The 9441-nt window shown below is 56.2% G+C and overlaps 2 protein-coding genes across 5 annotated transcripts in view; both read right to left on the bottom strand.

Annotated features, from left to right (window-relative positions):
• Nucleotides 1-6: 6 nt before the first annotated feature.
• LOC113204233 (uncharacterized) lies at nucleotides 7-3748 on the bottom strand. The gene is made up of 9 exons (XM_026419335.2): nucleotides 3492-3748; nucleotides 3300-3312; nucleotides 3017-3173; nucleotides 2540-2870; nucleotides 2311-2464; nucleotides 1500-1814; nucleotides 1213-1409; nucleotides 1034-1110; nucleotides 7-291 (listed from the first exon to the last, which is right to left on the bottom strand). The coding sequence occupies exons 1-9, from the start codon at nucleotides 3589-3591 to the stop codon at nucleotides 166-168; spliced, it is 1470 nt and encodes a 489-aa protein (XP_026275120.2). The 5' UTR covers nucleotides 3592-3748; the 3' UTR covers nucleotides 7-165.
• A 167-nt stretch (nucleotides 3749-3915) lies between these two features.
• Nucleotides 3916-9441, bottom strand: part of LOC113204214 (rhophilin-2) — a 128474-nt gene continuing 122948 nt past the window's right edge. For all 4 annotated transcript variants that reach the window (XM_026419289.2, XM_026419292.2, XM_026419291.2 and 1 more), the window contains 8 exons: nucleotides 8248-8325; nucleotides 7783-8166; nucleotides 6738-7039; nucleotides 6506-6603; nucleotides 6228-6422; nucleotides 5663-5889; nucleotides 5076-5228; nucleotides 3916-4989 (listed from right to left, as the gene is read on the bottom strand). In XM_026419289.2, the coding sequence (XP_026275074.1) occupies nucleotides 4816-4989; nucleotides 5076-5228; nucleotides 5663-5889; nucleotides 6228-6422; nucleotides 6506-6603; nucleotides 6738-7039; nucleotides 7783-8166; nucleotides 8248-8325 (1611 nt within the window). In that variant the 3' untranslated portion in view covers nucleotides 3916-4815. The remainder of the gene's footprint in view (nucleotides 4990-5075; nucleotides 5229-5662; nucleotides 5890-6227; nucleotides 6423-6505; nucleotides 6604-6737; nucleotides 7040-7782; nucleotides 8167-8247; nucleotides 8326-9441) is intronic.

The raw sequence follows: 9441 nt of genomic DNA, 5'->3' as shown, positions 1-9441 counted from the left end.
ATTTAAAAAATATTAAAAGAATTTTAAAACAGGAACAATTCTGCCTAGATTCACGCGTATATATGAGCCTAAAACATTTCATAATTTGCGGCATTTGTACACGTTTAAAACAAAGTGCAACAGAACCCGACGGCATTTATCAGCAGTCAAGAACCGCTGCTGTAATCAGCCCAGCTGACCAAACTGGCGCGTGAAGAGCTCGTAGCGCTCGAGGTCCTCGTGGCACACCGTGGGTCTGGCCGTCTCCAGCACCTCCAGGAAGTCTCGGACCGTCACATTCCGTGCAACCACCTGACGAATAGAACCCCGGCGTAAGAATAGAGAAAAACATATCGCACAAACATCGATGTGGGTGGAACACAAAAATGATGGGAAAAAGAACAAACTCACTGGTGTGTGTTTCTACCGATACGGTATATGGTTTGGTTCGGCCCTTTTGTAACTTCTTAAATGAAATACGGAAGGGTGGAAGGGGGCGGGATATTGATTTGACAGTTTCTCATACGTACAAGTCAATGGAGGAACGTGACACGTGATCAGTAGGAACGGCAAAACTAGTTTTTTGCTCGGGTTTTCGTTTCTTTTCCGAATTCCGCTTTCATGAAACTGACTGGGATGCAGAGCAGGGTTCAAATTCGCAAGCGGTTGGCCCTCGCCAGCTGAAATGAGCAGGGCGACGTCTAACGAACAAAAGCGCGAGAACAAGTTTAGAGCTCGACTATAATCGCGCCCGCGGCATCGCAGATCCCGTCAGACACTAGGAACGCTCGTCGCGCAAGGTCACGCTGCGTCACACGACGCGGTGCCGCCCGCTCTGCTTCAAAGGAGCCCCCCCCCACCCCCCTCCCCTACGGAAACATACCGCGGGAAGCTAAAACCTGCCCCTATGCGATGACACCACAAACTCATTTTCTTTTGTTTCATCAACTTATACCATTTTAAGTGTCCGGTTTAACCTCTCTGACGATTATCCCTCGTCAGGCGACCTTTCCAAATATAGGATGAAAATAAGTTCAGGTTCAGCGACACTCACCGTGTGCGGGGGGAAGGAGTCCATGTTCTGCCTGAGAGCGCCGATGGTGTTGCTAGGGCACGGCATCCACAGCCCACCTGATGGAACAGGAATCACAGTAGTCAGTCTCAAAAGTTAGTCTCCTCGCGGACGCAGCAATGCTGCGAACTGTTTGTGATAGGGCCACAGACAACACACACCTGCCGTGGGCGACCAGTGCATGGTCGTGGTGAGCTCCCGGATGGGCTGGTAGAGGGCGTTCTTCACCAGGTCGGTGATGTCGGAGCCGGAGAAGCCCTCGGTGCGGTCCAGCAGGGTCAGCCACTCGGGCGCCTGCAGGAAGGAGGCTTCCACGTGGAAGTTGACGCTGGAGCGTATGATCTCCTGGCGGCATTCCCTGGGAGGAAAAGAGGGGAGGGAGGGGGTAACTAGAGAGTGGCCCAAACACAAAAGATGCGAGCAGGACAAAACATTAGCAAACACATACCTATCGGGTAGCCCGATAAAAATGCGTTTCTCGAAGCGACGGAGGAAAGCGGGGTCAATCTCCCAGGGGCAGTTGGTGGCGCACACGTAGAACAGCTGGGCGGCGTCGCCACCGCAGCCCTCCGGCGCGCCCGACGGCCCGGCCCGGCCGCCGCCCGACTGCAGCTGGGTCAGCAGCTCCGTCTTCATCCTGCGCGTGGACTCGGCCTCCTGGTGCGTGCGGCGCCGGCACAGCCCGTCCACCTCGTCCAGGAACACGATGACGCGTCGGGAGCGCGCGCGCTCACGCAGCTGGCCGAACAGCTCGCGGATGTTCCTGGGGGGCAGGGAGACGGTGAGCAGCTACAGGGCCTCCGGCGGCCTCCGGCGGCCTCCGGCGGCCTCCGGCGGCCTCCGGCTTTTGCGATGATGATGGCGAAGAGGTCGACAAGCGCAAGAGGCCGTGGCCAAATTACAATTTTGGGTGAGGGCAGTTAAGGTTTTTACAGCCTTCCATTGATGTTCTAGGTTCATAATGAAAACTTTTAGCGCGACGCTTCGACAGAGTTTACCCACCAGGATAAAACTGCGATCGGGTGGATGTATAGGATAATTATTTGGCCTTCCAAACACCACCATTAGGGGCCTACCTCTCCCCAAGCACACGGGCGGGTTTCCTCCCGCCTAAGGGGCCCTCCTTATGCGCTCTGCCCAGAGACGGGTGGCAAGCCCGGCATGCGGTACAGTATAACCACGACGGCGGCCGGGGCTAATTGTTGAACACCAGGTATGCGGCACAAACCTGCTTGAGTTCATATGGAAATGAGACTTACTGTTCCGTCTGTCCGAACCAGCTCGACAGGAGGTCCGCGGGGCTGATGCAGTAGAGCTCGGCGCCCACCTCGGCGGCCACGGCCAGCGCCAGGCGCGTCTTGCCGGTGCCCGGCGGCCCGAACAGCAGCACGCTCTGCCACGGCTGGAGGGTGCCTGACAGGGAGGACAAGAAGGTGGTCAGCGGCTCCAGGGGTGAACGTCATTGAACAACGCTCTCAGTGTACTCGCCTCGGAAGAGATGGGGGAACTTCAGAGGCAGCACCACGGCCTCGGTGAGGAGTCGCTTGGCGTGTGCCATGCCCGCCAGGCTCGAGAGCCCCATGTTGGGGCTGATGTGCCTCCGCAGCGCGCCGATGGTGGCGCCCTGGTCTCCGTCAGAGCAGGTTGACGAGTCCGTGGAACCCGCGGAGGGGGTGCGGGTTGGCGCGGGGCCCGAGGGGCCGGAGGACGCGGCGGGCGGCGGCGGCCTCGTCGGCGGGGCGTCGGCGCGGCGCTCCAGGAGCGCACTGCTGCTCCGGACGGACTCGAACACAGTCGACAGCACCTGTAGGACGTTGTCCTGCGAGCCGGTGGGACAAACCCGTTTGTTTCAATTTACAAAACTAATTTTACAAATTAAGTGCCCTTGCCTGCGTTTCGCTGCGCACCCTCGCCCTACCCATCCCATGCCTCCGGTAGCGCCTAACCTCTCGTCGGGACACTCACCCGGACGGCGTCCGGGACCAGCTTCGGCCCGGGCCGCTGAAGCTCTTCCGTCACGTCCTGGGCGATCTCGCAGGCCATGCCGATACTGGAGAGGGCCCTGGCACGCGCCCCCGCGCCCAGCAGGCCGGCCAGCACCTCTTGTGTGGCGCGGTCGAGGCTGCGCAGGGCACACAATACGGACGTGTAAGAAAGGCTGGGAGTGTGACCACCTTGGATGTGACGTTGACCGGACAAAACGCGACAGCCGGTTTGTGGTAATTCATTTAATCGTGACACCACTTACCATTGCGCCGCAGCTGATGGGTGACAGCGAGTGGGATGAGACATAACAGAAGGAGAAAAAACGAGTTTATTTCTCTAAATAAAAGATTTGCTGATAATCATAACCCTCACTCATGACGTCATCCCAAGCCGCCCAAATTGCAGTAATTTCTGATAAAACAATTATTTCTACCACCGGTGAGTGAGCACATACCAGTGATTCGGTCGAAAATTGTCGGTTTCACGTCCTCCTCGTCCATTGTGTGTTTTTCTGTCAAAGTTAAACTTTTAGCGAAGCGGTCACAGAAACCCATATCCGCGTTACCTTACAAACTACGAACGGATGTGAGCGAACCAATGGCCATCGCCAACGGAAATATCGGTTTTCGTAATATCATACTTCATATTTTACCGATGATCCAAAATGCTTCATTTTTCAAATAGAATAAATAAAAACTGTTTTTTTCCCTAGCCAAATACTAATCACCTTTTGCTATCGAGACAACTGACAACTTCATTGTAGAAAACCTGTGTTTCGCGTGAAGGTTGGCAAGCGTAAATCTTTTCCGCCTTTTTCCCAACTCAAGGTGCGGAATTTTCATTTAAAAAAGGAAGGATTTGAAAGAGACGCGTGGCGATTTCGTCTTTGTAAAGTATTTATTTTTACTGTACGAGCAGAACAGAATGGAGTATCAGCTATAGATTTTTTTTTACATAGGTTCGGTTTGAAACGAGACAGTGTAGAAGATTTCTGTTTTATTAGTAAATTGTCTCCAGTCCACAGTGACAATTTCTTGCTATAATTTACAGGAAAAAATTATGTTCTCTAAAGCAAGTTGCACAACAATAATTTCCATTGGATAGACTATTTCTTTTACAACAAAGGTAACAATGCATAATTCTTTTATGTACAAAAATAAACAAGGTTTGAGTTGCCTCTGAAATTAACTAACTTTCTGACTCCTAGCTTTCACTACACTTGTCAAGTCACATTTAAAACATTCTAGTTCTAAGATAGATGAGAATGTTAATCCTATTCACATACTCACATTAGCAGTTGAGCACATTTCTAAAAGTTATAAGTCAGAAGGTCAATTAAATCAAGACCACAACATCCACGTATATACAAAAGCAGCTGTATTATTTAACATTTATATACATAATATGCACACATTTCTAAGGTACTGGGATAGCCAGAGGGTTGCTTTAAGATTTACTTCCTCTTAACTTCTATGTAATAGAAATTATTACATGATGAGCATCAGCTATTAGCTAGGCACATAAACCTACCTACAGCAAGTTAATTTAAGAATCACAATATTTAACAACTTCCTATGGTGGTTTGTTGATATCTTAAACAGAGGTAATCCTTAAATCAGATTTAACAGTTAAACTACAGAGGTACAGAATTGTATAAGAGAGGGACAAAAAGAGCATATTTGTCTTAATATTGAAAAGATTAACAATCAGTCACTTCCAACTCAGCGGAATACTCAGAAGATATCAGACAAACCCAAATGCAAACCACCATGGAGTCATTATCTTAAGATAACATTGCTAGCTTCAAAACCACTGTCTCTTTCTCGCTGTTTGCGGAAGGGATTCCAGGTAAGCTTTTTTGTTGTACTTCCAGCTACAGAACATGCAGGGCTTGGCTCTCCGCTTGAACTTCCAGCTGAGACTGAACCTTTGTTGCTATTTTTATTAGATGCCTAAAAATGTAAAACAAAAATAATTACAGACTTGGTACAAAAATATTGACCCTTACCATTTACCCACACCCACACAAATAGCTCACCTTCAGGTAATTGCGGTCCATAGGAGTGACTAGCTTTAGTGTGAGTGAGTCTCCGGCTTCCTTGATAAGTTTTACCACTTGCTCATGGGCCGCCCACTTGACATCTTTGTCTCCAATGGAGACAATGAAGTCGCCTTCTTTCATACCACCAAACTGTAGAGCCAAGAAAACAGAAACATTGGTATTAGTGCGCATATGGGACATTAAAATCATTTGAAAGTAGGTTTGGAAATCCTGAAATGTTTACAGAAAAAAAAGGAAAATTTCTGGGGACAGAGAAATTGTCTTATTTTTCTGGAAATTTTTGGAAATTTTCAACTCTTTATGATAGTTTGCCTAAATTTCCAGAGCTCGGAAACTTATCACTTAATTGTCTTTAACGTTAGTAGTTCTTTGGAAATAAGTTAGTTATACGACTTGCCCAACTCTTTTCCACAGTATGTACAATTAGTATCGGACATATTTCAAAATCAATAATTTTAACTTTTAAATTTGTCATGTGTTTTGTTACGTTGAGTAACTAACACTCGTTCGTGTTATGATAAGTTACGGAGCCCTGCCAATTTCCGAGAAGTGTGGCTTCTTACATCGGCGAGCGAGCCGTTGTCGACCGCGGCCACGATGACGGGCGCGTCGCCCCGCACGCTGAAGCCGAAGCCCTCGTCGTCGGCGCGCTGCAGCGTGACCTGGCGCGGCGCCGTCCAGTGGTGGCGCGCGGAGAAGATGGCCACGGGGCCGAGGCTGCGGAAGGGGTCCTCGACGCGGAACTGGGAGAAATCCGGTGACGTCAGGCTGAGCTGGAACTTAGTCGACGCTGCAAACAGAGAGGCGAGTGTGAGTGACGGTGTCCTGCGGGCCCTGCGCCCGCGACGCGGGCAACCAAACGCGCACCGGGCACCGCCTGTGGCGCGGGAGGTAGGCAGCCCAACCTACGCCGGGGCAGCCAGTGGACTGGTCCGCGAGCCGCCGAGCTGAGCCGGGCCCGCCGGCCCGCCCCGCGGCAGGCTGGCGCGGCACCCGCGGGCCACACCACCGCTCCGCGCAGCTCGCGCAGCCCAGCCCAGCCACCGGTAACCTACATTCTGCCCGCGACTCGTGGGGAGGGAGGCAGGAGGGGGCGGAGGCACTGCCCGGGCCCCGGCTGCTTCTTACCCAGTATTCTCGGCGGGTCCAGGAGCTCCCTGAACTCCTCCTCGTCCTCGTGCACGGCGTACGCGTCCATGGCGCGGTCGTGCGTGCGCCGGAGCACGGCCTGCAGGGCCAGCTTGTCGCGCAGCTCGCGGCACATGCGCTGCTGGCGCTGGCTCTCCTCCACACACAGGAGCGCCGCCCGGAGGTGGGCACGGCCTGCAACAGGACGGGCATGAGCTGCTGCTGAGGCTGCTGCTGCAGGATCACCGGAGACGATAGACGGCGGCGCGCCAACTCACCCAGCAGCTTCCTCTCGCCGTCGTCGGCCGGCACCCGAATGTCGAGCTGCGTCCGCACATCGGGCTCGCCGTGCATGAACTGCAGCGCCTCCTTGGTCCTGTGCGGGAGAAGAGCAGCGTGAGTCGCACGACCAACAGGTTCTTGTCTCATGTACCGAGGTGGTCGTTCTGGCCGCCAGTGGCGCCGCTTCCAATCCCGCGCAGGGCGGGGCGTGGCGCAGCAGGGCCTTACCTTTCGTCTAGGTGCGCGAGCGGGCGCGCCAGCAGGCCGTTGGCGCAGTGGAAGTGTGCCAGCGACGTGTAGTACTCTCTCTTGAGCCGGGCGAGCGCCACCCACGAGAAGGGCACGTAGTCCTTGACGGCGCTGGCCGAGATGAGGTCGTGCACCAGGCCGTACACGTCCGCCACCTGCGCCGACTCCTGGGCCAGGTCGAGGCTCACGTCGATGTCCCTCGTGTCGTCGATCTGGTCCTCGTCGCAGGGGTCGCGCGACTGCAGCTCCAGCTTCTCGAACAGGCACTCCCGCGCCTGGGCCTGCGGGGCACAAACGACAGGGTCAAGGTGGATTCAGGGGAAAAAGCAAAAGCGGAGTATTAGGCACGTTCTTGATCAGAAAGCTACTGGCCACTAGAACGTAACCACAACCGCTTTTCCTAAATCCAGGTGGAAGCCCGATAAAAGGAAAACATGGTAAGATGCATGGATTTTTTAAAAAATCAAATGATACAACCTTTCCCCCGCACCAAAGGCCAATTATTTTAAAATTTTTGTATGTATTCGTTCTTTTTGAATTGCCACGTTGGCAGGCAGAAAGACAAGCCGGCCAGCCGGGGCCGGCATCAGTGGCCGGCGCCGCGCTGGCCGCTCCCTCGTGATTACAGAGCGCGGCTCGCGGCCCACCGGCCGACGGTGCCCGACGGCGGGCTTGGTGTGCTTCGCGGTGCTCCTTCGGGCCGGGAGGGAAGGAACGGTGCGCCGGTCAATCTCGGGCGAATTGAGGGCGCGCCTCGCTGCCCTAGCCTAGCGCCGGCCAGCGGCCAGGCCGCCGCCGCCGCGGCGCGCAAGCAACGCCGCAGAGTCGGATCGCGCCCTCCTCGCAGCGCCGCCACCGCGGTCGAGTTGCTTTCTAAAATTCGACGCCAATTCGCGCGCCAATGGTCTGTGGCGCGTGGCGGGGCGGGGTGTGGGGCGGGGCGGGCGCCTCGCCCTGGGGCGCGCGCGTGCGTCCAGGAATGCGCTCGCGGCTCGCTCTGCGCTGCGCCGCGCTGCCCACTCACCAGCATGAGCTGCACGAGCATCTGCAGCATGTGCGGGCCGAGGTCCATGGAGGGCGCGTTGGTGAAGTTGTCGCAGATGTAGGTGAAGGTGCCGGCGGCGCGGAGGAACGAGTCGACGGCCTGGTCCAGGCCGCGCGCCGTCTGCCGGTCCTGGCGCGCGCCCAGCTGCGTGTAGAGCGCGCCGATGTTGAACAGCACGCAGGCCTTCTCGAAGGCGACGGTGCGCTGGCAGCTCGGCACCCCCGTCAGCGAGTCGTACCACTCGAAGTAGATGCCGAGGCTGCGGTCGGGCGGGAAGAACCGCCGCTCCACGAAGTACAGCTGGCTGTAGTACTGGAACAGCAGCGCCACGCCGGACTTGTCCCGCAGCGGCGTCCGCATCGCCTGCAAGAACGTTCACGTCACCATCGTGCACCAACTAACGTCTACGTCGTACCTACACACCTCCTCGCATCGTCCACTTACCTGTCTAATGTCCATAAATTCGGATATTGCATTTTCGTATCTACCTCCGTCCTCGCTATAGTGCTCTAAAATAAAATCCTGCAACAGAAAAAAAGAGAAGCCGCGGTTAGACGCATCCTTATTTGGAGACGGCGGGCTTACACTCCCGGCCGGTCAGACAGCCTGCTGGCCTGCAGCAGCAGTGGGCCCCTTCGCCCGCGTTTGCGGTCTGGCGTTGACAGGAAGTACGGAAGTAGAGGAGCCAAGCAAGCGGGCGAGCGCTTTCCCTTTCAAACCGCGTACACGTCCGTCTAGCTGGTCTAGCTCTGGCCGCGACCGCTCCCCGACCACGCCCGACCTACCCCAACAACACGTGACATAACGCTGGACCGCACAGAGAGGAGCACAAGACTCCCCGGCGACCTTCCGCGACCCCGTCCACCACGGGCGTCCCCTCATCCACAGCCAGCAGCACGGTCGCGCGGTCGCGGTCTGTGTCCGTGGGCGAGGCGAGCGCCCATATTATGAGGAACGCTTACGGCTCCATGCGAGCGTCGCCGAACGTACTGCATGGTGCCGCCACCATGGCCACCACCACCACCACCACCGCCGCCTGCTCGAGGAGCGGCGAGGCAGCAGCCGGGCGGGCGACGTCGGGCGACAAGTCGACAAGCGAGGAATAAATTTGTAATTTCCATCTTGTGCTCGAGGCGGCCGCGGGGCGGGAGAAAGTCTAGCGCGCGCGCCCGCCGCGCCCGCTGCACGTGTCAAGTCTGTTTGCATCCTTCGGGTCGGTGTCGCCGAGGCGGTCGAGGAGGCCGAGGCGACGGCGGCCGGCGGCGGCGGGCAGAAGAGGCAGGCGCACTTCAGCCTTTCGGCGCTCCGCCGCTGGCTCCGCTGGCTCGCGGACTGGACGGCGGTGGCGGAGATGATGGATAGGGGTTAACGAGGAGGCCCCGGCCCGGCCCTCGGTCCGGCCGCTAAGTAAACGCGCCAAAGGAAAACACCGGAGGAGGAAGCGCGGAGAGGGGGGGGGGCGAGGGGGTTGCACATGATTGCACGGTGCGCTCGGTTCGATATATCGAGGCGTGAAGGCGACGACTCAATCGATTTCACGCCTCGGCTGCCGAAAGCGTCGGAGCAGCGAACACCTCCCCGGGGGAGGGGAAGGGAAGGGGAGCAGCAGCGCTCCCCTTCCCCCCTACCCCCACCCTC

This window comes from Frankliniella occidentalis, unplaced genomic scaffold (genome assembly GCF_000697945.3).
Source record: "Frankliniella occidentalis isolate FOCC.00 unplaced genomic scaffold, Focc_3.1 Scaffold4, whole genome shotgun sequence".
NCBI classification, from domain to species: Eukaryota; Metazoa; Arthropoda; class Insecta; order Thysanoptera; family Thripidae; genus Frankliniella; species Frankliniella occidentalis.
This window is presented reverse-complemented; position numbering and strand designations above follow the sequence as displayed.

Coding starts and splice junctions, on each gene's coding strand:
- LOC113204233 (XM_026419335.2), bottom strand. CDS start 3,591: ATGGGTTTCTGTGACCGCTTCGCTAAAAGTTTAACTTTGACAGAAAAA. Junction 1,410..1,499: donor TTTATCGGGCTACCCGATAG/GTATGTGTTTGC, acceptor TTTTCCTCCCAG/GGAATGCCGCCAGGAGATCA. Junction 1,111..1,212: donor GCACTGGTCGCCCACGGCAG/GTGTGTGTTGTC, acceptor CTGTTCCATCAG/GTGGGCTGTGGATGCCGTGC.